The 24747-nt window shown below is 50.3% G+C and overlaps 1 protein-coding gene across 2 annotated transcripts in view; it reads left to right on the top strand.

Moving 5' to 3' along the window:
* Window positions 1-23903, top strand: part of ZNF777 (zinc finger protein 777) — a 29244-nt gene extending 5341 nt beyond the window's left edge. For both annotated transcript variants that reach the window (XM_039253907.1, XM_039253908.1), the window contains exons 3-6: window positions 1139-1265; window positions 3611-3724; window positions 18371-18622; window positions 22296-23903. In XM_039253907.1, coding sequence (XP_039109838.1) covers window positions 1139-1265; window positions 3611-3724; window positions 18371-18622; window positions 22296-23452 — 1650 coding nt within the window. In that variant the 3' untranslated portion in view covers window positions 23453-23903. The remainder of the gene's footprint in view (window positions 1-1138; window positions 1266-3610; window positions 3725-18370; window positions 18623-22295) is intronic.
* The last annotated feature ends 844 nt before the right edge of the window (window positions 23904-24747 follow it).

Below are 24747 nucleotides of genomic sequence, written 5' to 3'. Positions count from 1 at the left end.
TCGTATCAAAGAAGGAAAAAGAGATGGTTAATGGGGCACCTGGGTGGCTCAGTCAGTTTAGCGTCCGACTTCAGCTCAGGTCATGATCTCACAGTTCGTGAGTTCGAGCCCTGCGTCGGGCTCTGCTGGTAGCTCAGAGCCTGGAATTGCTTCAGATTCTTGTCTCCTCCTCTCTCTGCTCCTCCCCTACTCATGCTCTGTCTCTCTTTCTCTCTCTCAAAAATAAACCTTAAAAATTTTTTAAAAAGAGGTGGTTAAGAAGGAAACAAACACAATGATACCTAGTTGCTAACATTTCTGTGCTAAGCACAAGTCAGGACAAATTCAGATGATTTGTCCCGTTGATGAAGCCCTAGGTGAATAGATCCAAGAACGTCCTAGTGATCAGGGATCATGGATTTGGAAGGGTGTTCAGTTCCCAGTGGGTGTGAACTCGTGGTTCACCGTTGAGGTAGATGGAGGAGGGCTTGGTGAAATGTTCCAGGGCTCCGTCCTACTCGACGGTTTGACGGTTTTATCAGTTGACTTAGAAATTATGTTGATGCCAGGAAAAATGTGATTTCAAGAGGTATCCTAAACAACTTGAGAGTAGTTAGGTTTGAATGTTATTTACCAGAAGAGCCTAAAAGAACTTGAACGTGGACTGGTTTTGTTTCTGTTTTTTTGCGTGTTGTCCCTGTGCACAGCCATACGTAGGAAAGAGACTTGGACTGTATTCTGCAGGCCAGCACTGTTCTTGTGTACTGAATCCCCCAGGGATCTTACTAAACGCAGAATCTGATTTAGTGGGTCTCGAGCGGGTCTGCATTTCTAGCAGTTTCCCTGGTGCCATCACTGCTGGTCTGCAGGCCGTGCTTTTAGGGCAGCAAGGATCATCCTGCTAGACAGAAAACGGACCAGACAATACGAGGCCCTTACTCTGTGGGGCCAGGACAGTGGCTGAAGTCAGCCCAGGTTTCTAGAGAGATCCGTGGTGAATACCCCTAGCTGTGCCTTCGGGCTTTTCCCACTCTAGCCCTAAGAAGAGGTGTTTGAGCCAGGGCCGTGGGGATGGGAGCCATTTGTCACCTTGGGATTTGGCAGCCGAGGGCCCAGGGCTGCCTTCCGGTCGGTCCAAGCTGAGCTTGTGTGGTTTCAGGTCCCTGTCACCTTCGATGACGTCGCCGTCCATTTCTCAGAGCAGGAGTGGGGGAACCTGTCGGAGTGGCAGAAGGAGCTGTACAAGAACGTGATGCGGGGCAACTACGAGTCTCTGGTTTCTATGGGTAAGGAGAAGCTTCCATGTGGGGGGCGTCCTTGACACTGGCCTGAGGTTTGGAAACATTGGTTGTTCTGTACTCCAGTATTCCCCGTCATCAAAGACCAGGAACACTGGGTCAAGGGGGAGAAGACAGACATCAGGGTCTCACCATTATATAGTTTTCCTCATGGTCTCTGTATATGTGCGTATGTATGTATGTGTACGTATATATGTGTGTGTATATGTGTGTGCGTATACACATATAGGGGTATACACACACATAATGAGTTTGTCCAGCAAACTATTATTAAACAGAGTGCAAGGTGCTTTACTGAGAAGCGCATTATTTAACCCTCCACCTCTCCCGTGACGGAGATAGGACAGGTGTGAGCGCTCCCGTCTGACCACTCGCTCACTGAACACTGTCCTTGATGGAGCGCTTATGTCCCCCGGGTTCTGGTCTCCATTGTGTGGAGAGAAGGCTGTGACCCCGGAGTTTAATGCTCCTGGTGCTAGATCCCTACCAAAGAGTCACAATTTCACTGAAAACTCTATCACCCCAAAGTTTGAAGATTCTTTTTTTTTTTTCATTAATAAGAGTATTTAAGGAAGAAAACTTGAGAAAATACACTTTCATTTTATAGGTATCCTTTTCTCTGCAGTGGGAAACTCTTTGGGCACACACAAAACAGAAAACATGACATACGCTGTTGCATAGAAACTTTGATTCTTGCCAGAACTGTTAATTTTAGACACACTTACCTCCTCGATAGGACTTTTTTCTTTTTAATTCATTCTTTTCTTCTCTTTTCAAAGTATATACACACTTGTGAAAATTCCGCAATCTAGGTTTATATAAGGAGCAATCCCCGCCCTCCCCCCCCGCCCCAGTACTTCTCCCCAGAGGAAACCACCACGGACTCTTTAGCAGGTATTGTATACACGCGCCCACGCACACGCACATACACACATGAGGCAGGTACTCGTGCACATGCAGTCTGTGGTTTGCACGAATGCGATTGTTCACTTATTTTACCGAGCGGTAGGCCATAGACGGATTTCCACGTCAGCTCAGAGAGACGGGGAAGCATTCCAGATGAACCGCTGGGCATTTGACCTTTCTGATGAGCAGCGGGCCAATCGTGTCTTCTCGCTGCCGCAGCGCATTGTAATCAACGGCTCTGTGTATTTATGTGCACGCCCAGGAGTGTTTCCATGGGCCAGATTCCAAGGAGAGGTTTGCCGAGTAAAGAGGGAGCACGTTTACAATGTCACAGGCACTTCCTCCAGAAGGCTGTGTGTGTTCACGCCACAGAGTGTGACAGTGTCGTCTCTCCATGCCCTGGCCCCAACCGACGTCCTTCTATTTTAAATACTTGTCTTTTCTGACGGGTGGAAAATGACGCTTCATTATTTGAATACGCCTTTCTTTGATGGTTAGTGAACTTGGGCGACTTTTCCTGAGTGTACTGACCGTTGGCATTTCTTCTGTGAATTACGTACTTAAATTTGCTTTTTAATTTTTTTACTAATTGTAGAGGCTCTTTATACGTAATACAATGATGGATGCTAACTGTCACAGAAGCCTTGTGTATGGCAAACACGTGCACACGTGTGCATGTGTTTCCTCCAAGTTTCTTCATCTTGTAACTTTATTTCCAAAGAGCTATAAACTTTTTTAATGTAAGGGATACTATTGGTATCTAATTTGATGGCTTCTAGATTTTATCAGGATTAGTTTTTTACTCTATGAGATTTCAAATCTGTCGTGTCTTTGTCGTGAAAAATCTGAGCAGACATTGGCAGTAGTGGGAACCTCAGATGACAGAGGGCCAGTTTCCACCGGTGAACGGGCAGCGCTTACTATGGCTCCTTCATGGGAGGCCGTGGTTAACGCATGCGCGTGCAGGCCTGCACACACATATACACGCACACACATGCAGCCCGCACACACATACACACACATACACATATGCAGCCCACACGCACATTAAAACACACATGCATGCAGCCCACACACACGCATGCGGGCCTACACACACATACACATACACACGTATACAGGCCCGCACACACATATACATGCACGTGCATGCAGGCCCGCACATACATATACATGCATGCGTATGCAGCCCACACACACGTATACAGGCCCGCACACACATATACATGCACACGTATGCAGCCAGCACACACATACACATACACGTATACGGGCACGCACGCACAGGAGCCCCTAAGGAGAAGGGCTGGGAACTTGGCCCATTTCTTTCCCAATGTTGCCACTGGTAGGGTGGCCACTCCCAGGGTCCCAGTCACCCACCTGACAGCTCACCACACAGGATATCTTCTTTCCTTCTTTCTGCCCAGACTATGCAATTTCCAAACCAGACCTCATGTCGCAGATGGAGCGTGGGGAGAGGCCGCCCATGCGGGAACAGGAAGACTCCGAGGAAGGCGAGACGCCCGCGGACCCCAGTGCTGGTGAGTGGCTACTGGGTAGCCTGCAGCTCTGCCTTCTTGATCTTTCGGCGCTCAGGAAGCCCAGCGGGGGGAGTGTGGCGATGCACTGTAGATCCCGGAGGGCTGCATCAGCAAGCTGTGTGCAGGAAGGAGGCCCGCAGGTCCCGTGTGTCCCCTTCCTAGGGGCCTGCTGGGGGCCGCCTCAATCCCCAGGGGCCCCAGGTGGCCACCAAAGAAAAATGCCATTGGGTTCATTGTCTTAGGGAGTTTTTGACCTTGTCTCAGGTGACCTCACTCTTTGCGGGAAACAAAACCAGAACTGAAAGAAAAGTGGTCACTTATTGGGATGCTAGTGATGGTGTATCCAGGAGTACCCCCCACCAGAGAAGGGCCACCCCCGGGTCCTGCGGCCAGTCAGTAGAAGGCTAGGGACAGACAGACTTTACCAGGAACATTGTACAATGTGCAGGGCAATGCCTAGATGGGACTGTTTGAGGGGCACCTTGGTGGCTTGGTCGGTTGAGTGTCCAATTCAGCTCAGGTCATGATCTCACGGTTCATGAGTTCAAGCCCCGCGTTGGGCTCTGTGCTGACAGCTCGGAGCCTGGAGCCTTTTTCGGATTCTGTGTCTCCCTCTCTCTCTGCTGCGCTGTCTTTCTCTCTCTCTCTCTCTCTCTCTCTGTCTCTCAAAAGTAAATAAAGATTAAAAAAAAATTTTTAGATGGGACGGTTTGATGGAAGCAGCAGAAAGGTGCCAAGCAGGACTGGCATGGCTCTCAAGTACAGACTCCAGTGTCCGGCGCCTGCCCTTGAATCCCGGCCTCCCTGCTCACTCGCGGCTTGATGTTAGTGACTCAGCCTTTTTGGAAGCTTGTTTTCCCCATCTGCACATCTAGGGCCTGGTGTGGTGACCGGCGCGCGCCAGTGGCCCAGGAAACACCAGCTGTTGTCAGTCTGCTTGGGGTCTCGGCCCTCCCCCGCTGCGGCCCCCATGCTCGCCCTGCGGGTGGTTTCGTGGTGCAAAGTCTGTTTTTGGAGCTCCTGCTTCGGAAGCGCCTTTGGGCCTGTACGCTCTACCCTGAAGGTCCGCGGCGGAAGCTGGTCCTTGTCCTTCGCAGCCACGCTTCATTGGTGATCGTGTGTCTTGAAAAAGGATGACAGTGTCGCCATGTCAACCATGACTGGTTGGAGCCTCCAGCCGGGTCTCACTGTGAAGCAACGTCGCTGATCCTGGGACCCGTCAGCCGGCTTCCAGCAGGAGGCCCCGAAACACGCGGAGCAGCGTCCGTCCTGTGGACCGAAAGCGACGGCAGCTGACAGACAGGAGCCTGTGGAAGACGGGTGCCGGCAGCTTTCAGGGGAGTCCAGCGTCCTCACGTGCTGGAGACTTACAGTGAGAGCAGAGGCTCACCTGCGTTCATTCTGGCCGACAGAAAAGATGATTTAAGAGTAGGTGGGGATGGGTGCTTGGGGACAAAGTGTGGCACGTGGCAGAGTGTATCTGGAAGGCTTGCGTGGCCACAGCCCAGAACGAGGGCCAGGTGGGAAGAAGAGGCATCTGACGCAGAAGAAACCCGGAAGAAGGCCTGGGAGGCGGGAAGGAGAGTGCGGGACAGGGGTTTATGGTAAATGCCCTCAGGGCCGCTCTGTCCCAGGAGGACTTTGCGGTCGCTGTGCTGCTCCTCTAGCATCTCCTTAGAAGCGCTGGGACGACGATCCCCTCCTCCGTCGACGTGTTCACACCCGCATCACAAATGGCCCTCCAACACGGGAGGACCAGAGTGGAAGCGAATCCCCTCAGCCCGCTCTGCGTCAGGCCGAGCTTGTCCCGCACACGCGCGTCCGCGGCCCGAGCTTCCGTGGGAAGGGGCCGCCTCGCAGAGGCTGCCTTGTGTGGCTGGGACGTGCCATTTGTTTCGCAGGCCATCTCCGGCCCCTCGGGGAGGGCGTGGGAACCACGGGCCCGCGGTGTGAGGCCAGAAGCCCTGGCCCTGGCCAGCGGGACTGTCCTGCGAAGCTGAGGTTATCTGAGCCCCCGACGTGCTAGCGGTAACCTGCCTGCTCATGTCTTCTCCCTTGGATGGGTGGCCGCGGAACCAGCTCTGGCGTGATACCAGTGAGGAAAAGCCTAGAACATTGAGGATTTTCATAGTTGCAAATGCACCAAACAGGACAATTTTATGAACTGGCTGAGTAAAATGCATTCGGTAAACTGTTATTTATAGTTTGGATCCCTGAGGGAGAGGAGATCCAAAATGATTCAGGTATCGACCCTGCTCTCCAAAGACTCCGCGCACAGGCTCCCGTTCGGGGCGCTCTGAGGGGTGGCAGTAGAGGCCTGGAGTAAGCCAGGTACCATTTGCACCTAACAGGTGAGCAGAGAGTAAAACAGACCCGAAGGCATGGCTGAAATCCAAGGTCTCCGTCTTTTTAAAAAGCAATTTTATATTTTTTCAGTCTTTAAATACACTTTAAATATTTAAAAAGCTCATATACTTGACCTAAGAATTTCCTTTCCTTTCTGAGAGTCTGTAGCATGGAAGAGAATCCAAACGATGGGGTGAGATGTACCAATGCTGTGTGACATGATGATAGCCTCTTACACAGCCACTAACGTCCTCAGTGAAGTTTTTATACTGTGTGTTTCATTTGTACGTTTATTACTTAGCCCACCAATTTGCATATGTCAAGAGGCGTATAGCAACAACTAAGCCACGCACCCCCCACCTGTAAAATGACGGTAAGGAACGATGGGAGAGCTGTGGAAGCGGGCGTCAGGTCCAGGCAGGCGACCGTGGCGTAGCCCAGGAGAGAAGCGGGCATTCTCGACATCTGTTTTGACAGTAGAGACTTCGAGGGACTTGCACTTGGCGGGTGTCGATCGGGAGAGATGCTCCCCCCGCCCCCCCCGCCTGTGACCGCAGTGACACACGAGATGGAGGACACCAGGAGGTGCAGACCCAGACATACGACGAGAACACATCGGGTTTGAGCTTCCCGTGGGGACTCCAGGAGAGAGTGTTGGTGCTGAGAAAGCAGCTGAAGAAAGAGTTAAAAACAGACACGTGAGCTAGAGACAGACATCGGGTGTTGGTAGCGTAGGCCCTGTCTAGAGAGGGCGAGGAGGAAGAGCAAGGACATGCCCTTAGGGGCCCTGACTTGTAGGGCAGATTTGGCGATCTGGAATACATCGGTCCGGGTGGGGCCTCTGTGTTAATATTCTTTAAAGCGCTTCCAAGATGATTCCCATGCACAGCAAGGGTTGAAAACCACTATCGTAGGATTTGGAAGAGGAAGGACGAAGCAGAGGACCCACAGGAAACAGAAGGAGTGGTCAGAAAGGTGGCAAGGAATCAGGATAGTTGGGGCCCAGCCGGGTGGCTGGCTCAGTCCATAGAGCATGCGAAATGCGGATGGAGCATCGTTGGGTATTTCAAGAGGAGAGCGTTTCCAGAAGGAGGGAGCGTGGGTAACCACATTGGGTTCCGCAGTGCGGCTTAGTGAGGCAGAAACCCGCGTGCCCACCAGATCCTCAGTGGGCCACACCAGTGACCTGGCAGGAGAGGCGTTGGCGGTGGGATGGGCGGAGGCCCGTCGGAGTGGATGGAGGGACGAACGGGAGGTGAGGGGGGCAGCACGCATCGTCTGTCATTTCAGGTTCAGGTGTAGCTGGGAGTGGGGAGTAGAAATACGGGGCAGCAGCTGGGGGGGAGGGCGGACCTTGTCTGCTTAAGCTGGGGGTCGCTAACGCCCGTGTGCGATGCTGATGGCCGTGACCCAGGTGATGGGGGAAGTTAAGGATGCAGAAGTAGAAAATGCAAACGTAACAAGAAGTCCATGATGTAAACAAAGGACAGAGGGAAAAAATTGAATGAAGAAATGGGATTCTGTTACGTTCCATTCGATTTTTTTCTGTGTTTTTTGTATGCTTTGTAGAATGTTCTGATGTAAGCATATATTACTTCTTGGTAAAAATAATTTTTCACAAAAACAATGCAGGAAGAAAGCCTTCGAGTTAAAGATGGCAGGTTGAACATGTGTTTACTCCTACCTCCCAGAATCCTTCCAAAGCTGGAGTGAAGGGACTTTTAAAAGGAATGGACAAGGAGACAACAGCAACCAAATCTTGGAAGTCTGAAAGCAGATGGCTGGGTGATTACTGATTTAGAAAGCTAACTCCAAAATTGGTATTGGGGAAAGCAGAAAAGAAGCTCGATTTGCACTCCACCCCCATCCCAACTCAAGACTCGAAAATTAGCAGTACCAGAGACTCTAGGGATCTTTGGAAATGGGGGCAAAAGTGGGGTTAAAAACAGATTGGTCAGACATCTTTTTTTTTTTTTTAATGTTTATTTTTGAGAGAGAGCACAAGCGAGGAAGGGGCAGAGATGAGGGTGGACAGAGAATCCGGAGCAAGCTCCTGCTGGTATCCTGATTCGGGTCCAAACTCACGAACTATGAGACATGACCTGAGTCTAAGTCGGACGCTCAACCCACTGAGCCACCCGGGTGCCCCAAGGTCAGAGATCTTTTAAAGAGGCATTTCAAGACTACCACATGCCCTCCACTGCCCCCCTTGGTCCCTGCGACTGGCACCTGCTGCTCCCAGCCTTGGTATACAACCAAAGCTTACTCCCTGGAGAAGACAGAGACGAGGATGTCTGGACGTGGACACCAGGCACATGGAGGGTGGGCACCATGCTGAGAACAGGGGATTATGTGAAACGTGACCTACAGATGTTGAGATCTCCGGCCTTCCTTCCTAACCGGACTCCTGGGTGATGCTGACATCCAGGACGAAAGCCTCGGGGCAGTGTGTTGGAAGAGTCTTGCCTGGACACTTTGGGGACCAGCCCAAGGTATCTCCCAGGGAAATGACTCGGTGAAGTTGGGAAACCCATTACTAGCAAGCCCTACCTAAATGCACCAAACTTTAAAGCTCTTTTGAGCATTCTACTTTTAAATATAAACAGACAACCAAGAACCCCAGACATTTTGGTAAAGCCTCTAATATACAGAGCCCGAAGGAAGAGCAAGCAGAAAAAAGAAATTTCAAAGAAATGGAGACCATGCAGAGAAATGTAAAAAACTATGTTTAAATACATATCTATATGCTTATACAAAATATGTGTAACATATATGTATTTCACATTCCTCAAGGAGATAAAAGAAGGGAATACATCCATGACACAAAAGCATAATACAAAAAAAAAAAAAAGAGAGAGAGAAAAAGAGAGAAAAGAAAAGGATAGAAAGGAACACTTGGAATTTTAAAATAATACAAATTTAAAACTCGGTAGCAGTGTTAGAAGATAAAGTTGAGCACATGTCCCAGAAAATAGAACAGAAAGACAAAAAAGAAAATAGTGAGGGGGACCTGGGTGGCTCAGTCGGTTAAGTGTCCAGCTTCACGTTAGGTCATGATCTCACAGTTCATGAGTTCAAGCCCCAAGTTGGGCTCTGTGCTGACAGCTCAGAGCCTGGAGCTGCTTCAGATTTCTTTGCATCTCTCTCTTCTGCCCCTCCCCTGCTCACACTCTCTCTCTCTCCCCAACATGAACGAAAAATAAAGGATGGGAATTCCAACATCCAGATAATAGGAATATCAAGAAGAAAAAAATAGCAAAAATAGGGAGGAGGGAGTTAGTCATGAAATAATTCAAGGAAAATTTCCCAACACTAAAAGATGGTTTTCTAGATCAAAAGAGCCACCAACTATCCAGAACAATGGATGAATATAGAGCCGGGCCTTAGATACTTCAGCAAGTTTCAGCACAACTGAGGCCGAAGCAATCCTACATGTTTCCAGAGAGAAAAAAAATGGCTCCTACAAAAGAACAAGAATTAGAGCGGCTTGGGGCTTTTCACCGATATTGGAAGAGGACAGCAGAGCAATACCTTCAAAATTCTTTAAACTTTCAAACTGGAAAATCTTTTCCAACCATGTTAGAGTTTTATATCAGCCAGACTATTCTACTTAAGTGTGAGAAATGAAATGGAGACATTTTCAAGGTCTCCCGTGCACCCTTTCTCAAAGTGGGGGAGATGCTTTGCTGAAATGAGGAAGTAAGCCAAGGAAGAGGTGTTAGGAGCTCCAGCAGGAGTGAGCCAGGCGAGGGGAATCCCTGGGGTGCTGCCGAAGGGGGATCCCAAGAAGACAGCTGTGCACCGGGATGCAACCAGTCCAGACTAGAGCACGTCAGAAGGTTCTAGAAAATTTTTCTTCAAGTAGATGAAATTAAGAAATACCCATTATGTCTGAAGGTTTTGAGGAGAGAGTTACAGAAAGGGTTGGGAAGTTTGGAGCCAACTTCACGAAGATGATAGACTTAAGGTTCTAGAAAATTTTTCTTCAAGTAGGTGAAATACCCATTATGTCTGAAGGTTTTGAGGAGAGAGTTACAGACGGGATTGGGGAGTTTGGAGCAGACTTCATGAAGATGATAGACTTAAGGTTCTAGAAAATTTTTCAAGTAGATGAAATTAAGAAATACCCATTATATCTGAAGGTTTTGAGGAGAGAGTTACAGAAGGGGTTGGGGAGTTTGGAGCCGACTTCATGAAGATAGTAAGCTAAGCCAAGGAGAAAAACAGGCAACTCCAGGGAAACCAAAAACGTTAACAGACATAGACAAATAACTGCTGTACTACACGTTCAATTTTACGTCACATTTATGTCATCTAATCATGTAAACACCCAGTATGAATCCAGCCAGAATTGCAACCTAAACTGGAAGGATAGGGATTTGGAAGAGATTTGCCTGGATGGGTAGAGATGGTCTTCGTGTCCAGCTCTTGGAAGTCAGTAGGTGATGTTTAAATTGAAAATTCAAGGAGTAGCAATTTAAGTCTGTTCCTTAGAGTTAGGAAGGGGGATGACGAATCAGCTGGAGTTGTTAAGTGTTGCCTCAGAGGAGCAGGAAATAGCAGTTGGAGTGGAGGAGAGCTCTTTAAAAACACGTTTTAAGAACCGTTTACCCCTTGGCCTGTGTACCTGAATAACTTTTTTTTAAGATTTTTTTTAACCTTTCATTTATTTTTGAGAGGTAGAGCCAGAGCACGAGCAGGGGAGGGGCAGAGAGAGAGAGAGACAGGTTCAAAATCTGAAGGAGACTTCAGGCTCCGACCCCTACACAGGACTCAAACCCACAAGGTGTGAGATCATGACCTGAGCCAAAGTTGGAAGCTTCACTGACTCAGCCACCCAGGCACCCCTAAAATTTAAAAAATTAATATGTCAAAAACGTTCAAAATCTAACAGAAAGTACAGCCCTAAGAAGGTTGGAAAGCTAGTGTCAACCACCAGTGCTTGGCTTTGAGCCGGTAGAGAAGGTTAACATGGCTACACTGGTTTTTACTTTCCAGGAAAACTCTGAAGGTTCATCAGCACAATTCAGAAAGAACAATGTGGAGAAAGTCAAAAGTCCCATGTAATTCTCTCTCTCAAGACAAGAGTTTATTCCTTCTAATTTATGTGCATATAAGACCCATACCCACAGCTTGACTTATATAAGCGATACATAAATACATTCTCATCGTAAAAACACGCAACATAGCAGAGTATGTATGCTGTTTGGAAACTCGCTCTTTTCAGTTACATCTCTTTGACATCTTTACATGTAAGAACATACAAATCTATCTTTTTTTAATAACAGACTATAGTATTCTTTGTATTGATCTCATTTATTTAAATGAACTCACATTGATGTACATTAAGAGTGTTCACAAGTTTCAGTCCTTCACTAAAGGTCCTTAGTGAGTAAATCTTATGCACTTGTCAGAAAGTCATTTAGAAGTAGACTTTCTGGATCAAAGGGTAGACCCGTGTAAAATTTTGATACATACTTAAAAGTGTCCCTCAAAACTGGGGCGCCTGGGTGGCCCAGTCAGTTGAGTGTCCAACCTCAGCTCAGGTCATGGTTCATGGGTTCAATCCCCGCGTCAGGCTCTGTGCTGACAGCTCGGAGCCTGGAGCTTCCTTTGGATTCTGTGTCTCCCTCTCTCTCTGCCCCTTCCCTACTTGCTTGCTTGTGCTCTCTTGCTCGCTCTCGCTCGCTCGCTCTCTCTCTCTCTCAAAAATAAACATTAAAAAAAAATATCCTTCAAAACAGTTGTGCCACTTTAAACACCTTCAGTTTGTGCACCACCATGTGACTGTTTTCCCCACACTGAAGCCAATAATAGGTATTACTTATCTTTTTTATTTGCCCAGAAAGATGGGTAGAAAAGACAATATTTTGATGCTTTCATTTGACTTCTGTAAGAGCAGTGTTGAGCCTGTTTTCATACCTTTATTGATCACCAGGATGTCCTGTTTTATGAATTATCTTCTGCTTATTGTCCTTTGGGATCATTCATCTTTTTTATTGATTTGTGAAAGCTTTTTAAGTGTTAAGGGTATTAGGTCTTATTATGTATGTGAATATATTTCTGAATATATGGTTTACCTTTGTAGATAGTATTTGTGAGGAGGGTATGGCTGTTTTAAATTGTTACGTGTTCGAATTTATCAGTTTTAAGTTTCTGCGTATTCACATTTACCCATTATTTTCTTTATGGTGCCTGGGTTTCACCTTAAGTGTAGAAATACTTACTCAGCCCCTTTTATTCAAGTAAAGATGGTCACAGGTCTTGGGCCTCTGAGCTTTTCAAAAGCCTCTAAAACTATTTGAAATCTGAAATAAAATATTTTTTGCTCCAGAAAATGAAAACGAAAAGAAAATTGCAGAATATAAATAGCGAAGTATTTTAAATGTTTGCAAATATAACATTATATCAGCTTCATTAACTATTAAATGTAGTGCTCACAAACACACCATACATTTGGAAACAATTTGTAGGATAGGTTCCCCCACACACACATTGTGCAGGGGCTCTCAGGAAGAAATGGAACTCCAAAGATCACAAACCAAGCACAAATTAAATAAGTTCCTCATCACCAAATAATGTCAAGGCAAAACTAGAGCAATTCTTTCCAAAAAAAAAAATGTACAGGTAGAAACGAGAGCGGATACATGTTGGGCACATTCCGCGTTTGGTGTGGCTGGTCCGACGGCCTCCGGGAGGAATATCCGAAGCCCCCGTTCCTCAGCTCACAGTTGTATAAAAAAGAAAACAGGAAAGGAAAGAAGGTGTGCTTTCTTCTAATACTAGCATGACGTCATTGTGTCTAAAGTCTTGTCTCATCAGTGATTTATTTTGATGTGAAGATTGTTTTCTTGTCAGGAAGCCAGGTGTCCTCACTCCATCCATCCATTCATTCGTTTTGTTCCCTCTCTATTTATTTAAAACCTTTCCTTACTGGTTTGAAATTCTACTACTGGTCATAAACTATATTTCTACAATATATGCCTTTATTTTTTTTTAATGGGAGAACAAATTACTGCTTACAGTGTTTATTTTTGAGAGAGACAGAGTGTGAGCAGGGGAGGGGCAGAGAGAGAGGGAGGCACAGAATCTGAAGCAAACTCTAGGCTCCGAGCTGTCAGCTCAGACCCTGACGCGGAGCTCAAACTCAAGAATCGGGAGATCATGACCTGAGCCGAAGTCGGACGCTTAACTGACTGAGCCACCCAGGTGCCCCACAAATTACTTCCTCTAAATGCAATCTGGTTGTCAATTCTCTTTGAAAAGTTGTTTGGGGTGGGGAAGCCCTTTTGGTGGGAGACAGCTGGCGTCCCTACTGTCTGACAAATGGAAGGGAGCATGAAAATGCATAAATATGGCACATTTTGAGAAAAAAGGAAATAAACGCCATAGAGAGGAGTACAGTTACGTTCAGCTGAGAACATGGTAGGAGGTGAGGCGGAGTGAGGTCTCAAATCCCGCCCCCCCATCCCCATCTTATGAGGGAGCATTTCTCTGAAGTATAGAAAGCCCGTGGGTCACAGAGACAATCCAAGACGTAGGGTCACATGACCGCAGGTGCACCGCCCCGGGCCCCAGATGGCAAATTCTTTTGCAAGTTAGATCATTTGCAATACTTCGCTGTCAACACAATTGAAAGAGAACCTAATTAAGTTGTCAGCTAATAGGTCATTAGAAACTGTTTTTGACGATACGTTAACCATGTGCTTTCATAGCATTATAATTCAGAACAAATTCAAAAAAGCAAGTTATGATTCCCACCAGCCCATCCATGTATCTATGTAAATGAGCTTTCCCAGTGCTTGTATTTATGGAGATGAAAACTAGGAATAGATTTGACTCTGAACTGTGTCTCAGTCAAGTAATAAGAATATTCATTCTCAGATAAGCAAACTAATTGGTTAAAAAAAATCCATCCTTCTAAGAGACATTGCTAATATGTTTTTTGTTTCCTATCTTGAAGAACCACTATGTATCATTCTATAATAATAATAATGAAGGATAACTTAAGCCAGGAAAACAACAGGTAGAGAGCCCTGTGGTTATTAGAAATGAAAGCAGGGGCGCCTGGGTGGCTCAGTCGGTTAAGCGTCCAACTTCGGCTCAGGTCATGATCTCCCGGCTCGTGGGTTCGAGCCCCGCATCGGGCTTGTGCTGACAGCTAGCTCAGAGCCTGGAGTCTGCTTCAGATTCTGTGTCTCCCTCTCTCTCTCTGACCCTCCCCTGCTCACGCTGTCTCTCTCTCTCTCTCAGAAATAAATAAAAATATTTTTTAAAACTAAAAAGAAAGAAATGAAAGCAAAATTAATCTTTCCGTTTACACATTTTTGTGGCGGAGTCGTAGGCAAGGAGTCCAGGAAAAGTCTTCTAAGCATAAAAATATGCTTTATTCGGATAAAGTTCTGTGGGCAGAGTGGGAATGGACATAGAAATTCAAGGTGAAAAGGAATGATATAAAAACTTCAAGTATCAAAGAGTAATTTGTGTATTTCTGTATTTTTTTATTTTTATTTTTTAGATTTTTTTTAATGTTTTATTTATTTCTAGGAGAGAGAGAGAGAGAGACAGCGTGAGCAGGGGAGGGTCAGAGAGGGAGGGAGTCACAGACTCTGAAATAGGCTCCAGGCTCTGAGCTGGCAGTCAGCACAGAGCCCGACACGGGTCTCGAACCCACAAACCGCGAGATCATGACCTAAGCGAAAGTCGGACGCTTAACCGACTAAGCCACCCAGGCGCCTCTGTTTGTGTATTTTTTAAGTGAATAATGGTGGGATTAAAATTGCTACGGTTCTCAGATCCCCCCTGGCGGCATTAAAAAGTGACGGAAGAGTTTATTTTAAAACATCAACATTTACAGTACCCCAGAAATGACATCTTTTGAAGTTACTGAAGCATTTTATACGTTTATTCAAAAAAAAAAAAAAAGGTGCAAAGGGGCACTGAGTTTTTAAAGATGACTGTAGGGAGGAAGCAAACAAAATGTTTTCGGGAGTGTGTGAAGTCAGGGAAGATGTGTTCCTGGTGCCGGAGCCACGGTCGTGCTCACATAGGCGTGTGACCCTAGCACAGACACCAGGATTGCAGAGGGAAGCGGGCCCTGCTGGTGGAGCGCAGAGGCCGGTGGCCCCATGGACACTGAAAACCGGCAGGGTTAAGGGCAAGCACAGAGAAGCCACTGTCCCGCCCCAGGTGGGAGAGAAAAGGGGAGGAAGCACGATGACTGAGCTGGAACCGAACAAGACAGGGTTGTGAGGGTGCATGACTCCGTCTTCTTCGTGAGACAGAGGATAGGAGCAAAGTGTTCTGCAGACTTGGCTGTTGGGGGGAGGTAGGCACGTCCGTGTGTAAGGCGGTGGCCAAGGCGTCAGGGACCGTCGGAGTACGTTCCGCGGCTGCTCGGAGGAGGATTAAAGGGTTGCCGGGCATCAGAAAGGACCCAGCTCTGGGTCCCGTGGCTTCAGCTGCTGGCCGGCACGCTTGGTCACACTGCTTTCCCGGCTTCTGGCTTGGGGATCACCGGGCCCACGGTTCACAGGCGGCTTCACCCCAGGGGCAGGGACTATTGGCTTCGTTTATGAGTTTCCCGTTTTTGTTTTTGTTTTTTTTTCTCTTCCCACAACACTAATCACCATCTCGCATACCATATAACTTAATAGTTATGTTCACTGCGTGAGGTAAGACGTGTGAGGCTGGGAGAAGCTCTGTCCTGCTCACTGACGCCTCCCAAGCTGTTAGAACACCCCATCTCACTAGGTGGCGCTCAGTAAATCTGCGCTGAATGAATGAATGAATGAATGAATGAATGAATATGTTTAGGCATTATACATTTACAATTTCCTTAATTAACAAAGGGATTTTCAACCGTGAGGGGTTTATGCTGGCACGGCTCTCTCCATAGGGAAGAAAGTAAAACTGAATCCCTACCTCACACTCTACACAAAAATAAAAGTAAATTTCAGATACAGCAGAAGACCTAAATGTAAACAATAAAACCATCGAAACCTTGAAATAAAATCCAGGCGACCAGATGAACCATCCCAGAGCGGAGGAGACCCTCTTAACTAAGACAGAAAGCCCAGAAGCCATAGAAGAAAGAGGGACATGTGTGACCACGTGAAAACGTGAAAGAAGCAGTCTGATGAGAGTTGGCACATTCGGAGAGGGCCTGAAATGCTGCGAAGAGAAAGCGGGTTGTCTTCAGCACAGGAACCGAAGGACTCCTGCCAGTTGACAAAAACAGAAGACAGTTCATGCAGAATCCACTGGAAAAGGCCGTTAAGTAAAAGACATGATACTCAGATTACCTGAAAGTGGGATTAAAGTATCAGTAAGTTGTCAATTTACACCCATCTGAGGGAGGAGGATTTAAAAGAGCCGTGGTGGGGCGCCTGGGTGGCTTAGTCAGTTAAGCGTCCAACTTTTGCTTAGGTCATGATCTCGCGGTTCGTGTGTTCGAGCCCCGCGTCGGGCTCTGTGCTGACTGCCAGCTCAGAGCCTGGAGCCTGTTTCAGTCTGTGACTCCCTCTCTCTCTGACCCTCCCCTGCTCCCACTGTCTCCCTCTCTCTCTCTCTCCTAGAAATAAATAAAACATTTTTAAAAAATAAAATAAATAAATAAATAAATAAAAGAGCCGTGGTGTCTGCCACCAGCAGGGGCGCGGGGAAGAGGGTGTTCTCGTGCAGGCCTGGTAGAAACATGAATTGTCGCCACCTGGTTCAAAAGGAGCCAGACGACATCTACCAGATTAAAAGTAACGACACCTTTGACTCTGAGGCCCCCGCTCCTGGGGCTGTCATGGAAATAAAATCCCTATTTTACAGCCGGCCATGTAAATCGGCAGGTGATTGCAGCGCAGTTGATCACGCACAAAGACCGGGAACAAAAAACTGAATGTTCCTGCGGGAAGGGCCTGGGTGGACACACACAGCGTCTAGGAGTGTGGTAGCCGTGCGGAAATGGCGCAGGAATTTCTGCAGGATTCCTGAGAGGCAGAGGAGGTACAGGGCAATTTTCTTTTTCTTTTAAAACCAGTAATGACCAGAAAATAAAAACAGGTACGCATACACACTTGGCAATAAATAACCACAGAAGCAGAGAGAAAAATACTAGGTTAGCCACAGGGGTTGCCCGGGGAGGCCAGAGCCGCGAGAGGGGAAGGGAGGGGAAGGGAAGGCAAATCAGAAGGGGAAAACTTGTGCGCTAAAAGAGTATGTGCGAAATCCCACTTATGCAAAATGATGCCCATGTGTGTGTTGACATCTGAAATCACCTGCAGACCTACCAGCAAGTTAAAAATAAAGTCAAGGCAATGTGTGTGATCAGATGCTGTTTACCTAAAAACAAACTCGAGCTCCCAAGTGTACGTGTACACATGCTTGTTAACTGTGGGCCAGGAGGGGGTTGGGGGAGGGTGTCTGGCCTGTCAGCACCGGACCCCTGGGCATGGGCTAGAAAGGTGTGCAGGGCGAGATGGTTAGCCTTTTCGTTATTCAACTTGACTGTAAGGGAGAGAAACTGTCAACTTTGGCCTGGCCTGACCCAGAAAAGAGAATTAAGAGCTCTTTTTAACCCCTGGCAAGGGGCGCCTGGGTGGCCCAGTCTGTTAAGCATCCGACTTTGGCTCAGGTTGTGATCTCACGGTCCCTGGATTCAAGCCCCGTGTCAGGCTGACAGCTCAGAACCTGGAGCCTGCTTCAGATTCTGTGTCTCCTTCTCTCTCTACCCTTCCCCTGCTCGCTCCTTGTCCCTGTCTCTCAAAATAAAGACATAAGGGGCGCCTGGGTGGCTCCATCCGTTAAACGTCCTGCTTCGGCTCAGGTCATGATTTCATGGTTCGTGGGTTCGAGCCCCGTGTCGGGGTCTGTGCTGACAGCCAGCTCAGAGCCTGGAGCCTGTTTCGGATTCTGTGTCTCCCTCTCTCTCTGACCCTCCCCTGCTCACACTGTGTCTCGCTCGCTCTCAGAAATAAATAAAAAAACATAAAAATAAAAAAAATAAAGACATAAAAAATTTAAAAATAAAATGAAAAATTAAAAATAAACCCTGGCAATACTATTTTAAACACTGTAGGGGTCGTGGAACACAAACTCTGCATCTATTTTACCTTTACTCCAGTTGGTACTGGTGTTTAAGGCTACAGAATGTCCAGAAAATTCTGTCTACTCACTCAACGCCGCATCGTGTTCCCTCATGGCCTCGAAAGCAGAGGTTTTGAAATGTGAAAATCTAGGCTGCGGAAACCTTGGAGGTGCAATGACCGTTCTTTTGTCTCCCACCCCCACCCCTCCCCGCCCCCTCAGCACACGACGGGATCGTGATTAAGATCGAGGTGCAGACCAACGATGAGGGCTCAGAAAGCCTGGAGACGCCGGAGCCCCTGATGGGCCAGGTGGAGGAGCACGGCTTTCAGGACTCGGAGCTGGGTGACCCGTGTGCAGAGCAGCCAGACCTGGACATGCAGGAGCAGGACAACACGCTGGAAGAGTCCACCGAAGGCTCCAGCGAGTTCAGCGAGCTCAAGCAGATGCTGGTGCAGCAGAGACACTGCGCAGGTCAGTGGGAGGGGGTCCAGGCGCGGGCAGCTGCCCCCGTGAGGCCCGCAGGCAGGCCCCTGCCCCGTGGGAAAGTTGCAGTGTCGTTCAGAGAGGTCGTGTAACGGTGATGGGCGACAGGATGTGTAAGAATCGGTCTCTGGGGGGCGCCTGGGTGGCTTAGTCGGTTAAGCGTCCGACTTTCGCTTAGGTCACGATCTCGCGGTTCGTGGGTTCGAGCCCCGCGTCGGGCTCTGTGCTGACTGCCGGCTCAGAGCCTGGAGCCTGTTTCAGTCTGCGACTCCCTCTCTCTCTGACCCTCCCCTGCTCACGCTGTCTCTCTCTCTCTCTCCTAGAAATAAATAAGACATTTTTAAAAAATTAAAAAAAAAAAAAAAGAATCAGTCTCTGGCCTGGGCAGAAGGTATTAACAGCCAAAGACTAGGTCAGATGAGGACCCAACGGGACCTAGAGTTCATCTCCCTCCAGCCCCCCTCCTTCTACAGGCAGAGAAGGTCAGATAAATTGCCCAAGGTCACGACATTGGGGCCAAGCTAGAATTTCCCTCTCCCAGTGTGTCCTTGATAGTTCTCACGTCACACTAGAAGCCTCGGTGACCCGGAGATCTGGGCCCCAACAGAGCAGGTTTTTTATTTTTTTTTATTTTTTTTTTATTTTTTAAATTTTTATTTATTTCTAGGAGAGAGAGAGAGACAGCGTGAGCAGGGGAGGGTCAGAGAGAGAGGGAGACACAGACTCCGAAATAGGCTCCAGGCTCTGAGCGGGCGGTCAGCACAGAGCGCGACGCGGGCAGAGCAGGTTTTTTAAAATGATGGACTGTATGGTCCCTTCCTGGTAGAATCGAGCCATCGCTTGGGTTTAATCGTGAAACCTCTGGGTCACCCTGAAGCACACTCTTGCTCCTTGTGAGTTCAAGAACGGTGAGGAAATGGGCTCTGGGCAGCCTGAGCTCAAGACATCTTCTGTAGCTGATCGATACCGAGCGGCCCACGCGTCCCGAGATCCCTGTCTGGTCTTCAGGGTGTATTTCTGAAACGCACTGTCAGGCTTGGTTAGCTGCTGTTTTATTCAGGAGTCCTCAGCTCCATTCGCAAAGCAAATCGGCCTGAAGCTTGCTTCGGTCACCCTCACCTAACTTATCAGCTGAACTGGGGAGCTTTTGCTCTTTTTTTTCTGTATCCTGAAACTAACGTGGGAGGTAGGAATTCAGTGAGTTCTCCCACATTTTTAAGGAACACACTTGGGCTCTGATTTTTGTTCAGAAGTTTTGTTTCTGTGCAAAAGAGTCCTTAACTATCATATCTGTGTATATACCGTTGGTACTGAGAACTGGATCCACATCCATTTTTTTACTTACTGGGTTTTTAAAAGTATTACGATGATTTTTAAAAATTTTTTCGCTTTGTAGAGGATTCCATTGCAGTTTGCCTTTTTTGTACTTCATAAAATAGCACGGACATCTTTCTCGGTCAAAAGATGTGGCTCTAACTCCTTGTTTTCAAAGAACTGCATGATATTCCAGAAATCCTTCTAATATACCATATGCTGTCTGTGAAAACCAGTGAAAGACGCAGTGCCGACTCTGAGGCTGTGCCACAGCGAAGCCTCGCATTAGGAAGGCCAGACTCCCCGCTGGGCACACCCGTTGATTCTGGTGGGAACCTTAGGAAATTACTGAACGGCTCTGGGTGGGATTTGGAGTCTTGGATTTTAGGGCTAGCTGTTTCATTCTTACTTCATTGAAAAAAACGAAAACTTTGATGCTCAAGGAGAGTTTGGGTTTTTTTTTTTTTAATGTTTATTCATTTTTGATAGAGGGAAAGAGACAGAGAGAGCAAGCAGAGGAGGGGCAGAGAGAGAGGGAGACCCAGAATCTGAAGCAGGCTCCAGGCTCTGAGCTGTCAGCATAGAGCCCGAGGTGGGACTCGAACCCACAAACTGTGAGTTCTTGACCTGAGCCAAAGTCAGATGCTTAACTGACTGAGCCACCCAGGCGCCCCTCAAGGAGGGTTTAAATGTCCCAAGTCCCATACTTCCCCTGGGCCTTTCAGAAACAACGCTCATTTTCAGGATAAGCACCAGGGCAACTAATTACCGACCTCTAAAGCTGCCTCCTCCTTCCTGATCTTTTATGCATCCTGTTCCGCAGATGTGCTGGGTCACTTGCTGCTGAGAATCTGTCATCCAGCCTGAGCAGGGACTGGCACACCTATGTCCCGCCGTGTCCTGGGTTCAGAAAAGTAGAAAGTGCGGTGGCCCAGCGGTCACTAACGAATTTGTAAGACCGTGGCCAGCTCATGCACGCTGCCAGCTCGTTTCCCTGTCAGCTGAGGAGACAAACTAGGTGGCCCCTAAATTGCAAGCCTGAAAAGGTCTAGCTTCCCTTACTTTATTCACAACTGTCACTCGGCCTCTCTGGGGTGGATGCCCCACGTCTGTGTTGCTTGACTTACCCTCTAAGAGACAGTGAATAAAAAGACCAAGTTCTCAGGCGAGAACTTGAAAGAGTTCTCGTTTGTCTGCTTTTAAGAATTCTGCAAATGCTGACTATCATTGCACCTTCCACCTCACAGGTGGGCCTAGGAAGGTGAGTGCCTCTCTCCTGTCACACAGTCGCTGTGTCCAATTATCAGTGTTAAGGGGGTGGCCAAGTAAGTGCAAGGCATTTGAGAAAATGCAAACAGGAGTCAGAGGCCACTCCTTTCCTCTAGGACTTAGGGTCTCGGGGACACTATAGAACGCGGTGCAGAATAGCTAATAACGTGGGCCCTGAAGGGCCAGCCTAGAGGGTGGAGGGCGGGGAGGAGGCCGTCCTTCAGTCCGGGTGTTCCTGAACAGCCCACACAGCACGGCGATGCGGGTGTGGTGCCCACATGCGCTCCTCAGTCCTGGGGGCTGCACTGGCTTGTGCTGTTGGCTCCGGGGGGGGGGGGCGGGCGGGTGGCTGGAGGGCAGCCACTTGGACAGGTCAAGGAAGGCTTTAGGGCAAAGACAGGATTGGAGGTGGGGGGGTGCCCCGGGTGATTTGGGGACATGGAGAGGAGGGGGGAGCTGCTGGAGGACGGCGAGTAGAGGCACCCGAGGAGAAGCCCACAGGTGCGCTCAGGAAAGAAGGAGACCAGTGAGGCCTTAGCGCCGGAAAATGGTGAGACCCAAGGAGTCCAGACCCTCCACACAGGTGGTAGAAACCCACCCCTCAAGTAGCCTAAGTGAAAAGGGAAGGCGTGCTTGCTGGCCCCCTGAATTGATAGGTCCAGGGCCTGCCAGCTTCAGGCACCCTGGACCTGAGTGCCACCCAGGGGGCTCTGCGCACCCGGTTCCTTCTTTCCTGCTGGCTGCTGCCCGCTGTTAGCTGATGGCCACCGGCGGCCCCTTCCCTGCTCTCTGCATAGAATGCCCAGAGAGGGCTCCCACGGGCCACTTGGGGGTCCCGGCTCCTTCCTGACCCAAACCTGAGGCCCGCCCGGGTCAGACCCCCAGTCCCCTGGAGGCGGGCACGGCGTGGGCGGCAGGGAGTGGAAAGGAGCGTTTTCCCAAAAGAAGGCCCTGGGCCCGCTGAGACACAGGGAGCGCGTGGGGGCGAGTGCGCCTCGCCCGCCCGCTCCCCGCCCGGGCAGACGCCCCGGGCAACAGCTGACCTCTCTCCGTCTCTCTCTCCCTGTCCCTGGAGCAGAGGGGATCGTGATCAAAACCGAGGAGCAGGAGGAGGAGGAGGAGGAGGAGGAGGAGGACGAGCTGCCGCAGCACCTGCAGGCCCTCGGGCAGCTGTCCGGGCGCTACGAGGCGGGCCTGTACCAGACGCCGCTGCCCGGGGAGCTGTCGCCCGAGGGCGAGGAGAGCCCCCCGCCGCTGCAGCTGGCCAAGCCCACCGTGAAGCGGCTGGCGCCGCCGACGCACGGGGAGCGGCACCCGGGCGACAGCCGCGGCTCGGCGAGCCAGCAGCAGCGGAACCGGCGCGGCGAGCGGCCCTTCACCTGCATGGAGTGCGGCAAGAGCTTCCGGCTGAAGATCAACCTTATCATCCACCAGCGCAACCACATCAAGGAGGGGCCGTACGAGTGCGCCGAGTGCGAGATCAGCTTCCGCCACAAGCAGCAGCTCACGCTGCACCAGCGCATCCACCGCGTCCGCGGCGGCTACGCGTCCCCCGAGCGCGGGCCCGGCTTCGCCCCCAAGCACACGCTCAAGCCGCGCCCCAAGTCGCCCAGCTCGGGCAGCGGCGGCGGCGGCCCCAAGCCCTACAAGTGCCCGGAGTGCGACAGCAGCTTCAGCCACAAGTCGAGCCTGACCAAGCACCAGATCACGCACACGGGCGAGCGGCCCTACACGTGCCCCGAGTGCAAGAAGAGCTTCCGCCTGCACATCAGCCTGGTGATCCACCAGCGCGTGCACGCGGGCAAGCACGAGGTCTCCTTCATCTGCAGCCTGTGCGGCAAGAGCTTCAGCCGCCCGTCGCACCTGCTGCGCCACCAGCGGACTCACACGGGCGAGCGGCCCTTCAAGTGCCCCGAGTGCGAGAAGAGCTTCAGCGAGAAGTCCAAGCTCACCAACCACTGCCGCGTGCACTCGCGCGAGCGCCCGCACGCCTGCCCCGAGTGCGGCAAGAGCTTCATCCGCAAGCACCACCTGCTCGAGCACCGGCGCATCCACACGGGCGAGCGGCCCTACCACTGCGCCGAGTGCGGCAAGCGCTTCACGCAGAAGCACCACCTGCTGGAGCACCAGCGCGCGCACACGGGCGAGCGGCCCTACCCCTGCACGCACTGCGCCAAGTGCTTCCGCTACAAGCAGTCGCTCAAGTACCACCTGCGGACCCACACGGGCGAGTGAGCGCGCGCGCCGCCGCGCCGCCCCGGCCATGTGCGCCGCCAGCTGCGCGGCCCGGCCCGCCCCGGACACCTGCCTGGCCGCCGCCGCCGCCGCCGCACCGGGCGGGCGGGGGCGGGGCGCTTCCAGCCCCTTTGCCGTGAGCCTCCCCCCCCCAACTCCTCCCTTCGTCCCTCCTCCCAAGGACACGGGGGTAGTGAGACCAGGTCGCTTGCTGCCGTGTTTACCGGGGGCCCCGGGGTGGGGGGGGAGTGCGCGGACCTGGGGAACCCCTTCGGGCTGTTAATTTCCTTGACAATAAAATGGATGAAACCAATCAGCACGGGGGGAGTGATTTGGCCGCCGGCCACTCGGAGGGGCGGTGTAGGGCCACTTAGTTGGGGACTAGAACTTTATAATTACCTTTTGGATACTGTGGTTCTATTTGATAATAATAGAGTAATTTTTAAAAGACGAGCGTTTCCTGTTTGCCGTTTTTGTTTGGTTTTGAAGGGGAGGGTTGAGAAGGTGGCCGAGGGCGTGTGCCTAGTGTCAGGTGACAGGTCCTGTGGAGTCCCCCCTTCTGTGCCCGGTCCCTGTGTTGGGGGGCGGAGGGGGCGCAGAGCCCTCCCATTAGACCATCGAAAAGGAAGCGAGCTTGTAGTGATGTTGCGGATGGCGGGGCGCGCGCCGCGGTGTGGGGACAGTGGGGGCTCAGGGAGCGTAGGGTCCAGTGGACCAGAATGGTCAGGGAGGGTGACAGGTTTGCACTGGGCTGGAGAGACAGTTCTACAGCAAGAGCTGGGCGCTTCCCTCAGGACCAGGCCGACCTCACGCCCAGCTTGAAATGCAGCTGGTGGCGGGTGGCGCCTGGCCAGGGGGCGCAGGGAGGGGTAGGGAAGGGGTGCAGAGGCCCCTGGGGTCCGTGGTTGCGGAAACCACAAAAGGCTCCGGTCAGACCTTTTTTATTTGTATGCTGCACCAAAGCTACCTTTGGGGTTTGTGAAATATACGAACGCACCCTGGTTGTAGGTGTTCGTTCATCTCCGAACGCCCCCCCTCCCCACCCCCCACCCCCGTGAGGCACAGGAGAGAAACTGCAGGCGCATTTCTTTGCCCACCCAGCGGTTTACTCTCACCCTGCTCCTGGGCTTGGCAGCGACCCAGAGAGACTCCGGGCAATTTGAAGGGGCAATTCATGGGGGGTAGCAGAGGGCCCGGCCTCAGCCTGGTAAACTGGGAGGCCAGCCTTCTGCCTGGGAGACCGGGGAGAACAGCGGGAGAGACAAGAAGTGCTGACGGGAGGCAGGTTAAGCCAT

This window comes from Hyaena hyaena, unplaced genomic scaffold (genome assembly GCF_003009895.1).
Source record: "Hyaena hyaena isolate Hyena2069 unplaced genomic scaffold, ASM300989v1 scaffold_471, whole genome shotgun sequence".
Lineage (NCBI taxonomy): Eukaryota > Metazoa > Chordata > Mammalia > Carnivora > Hyaenidae > Hyaena > Hyaena hyaena.
Note: the sequence above shows the minus strand (reverse complement) of the source record. Positions and strands in the feature narration are given on the sequence as shown.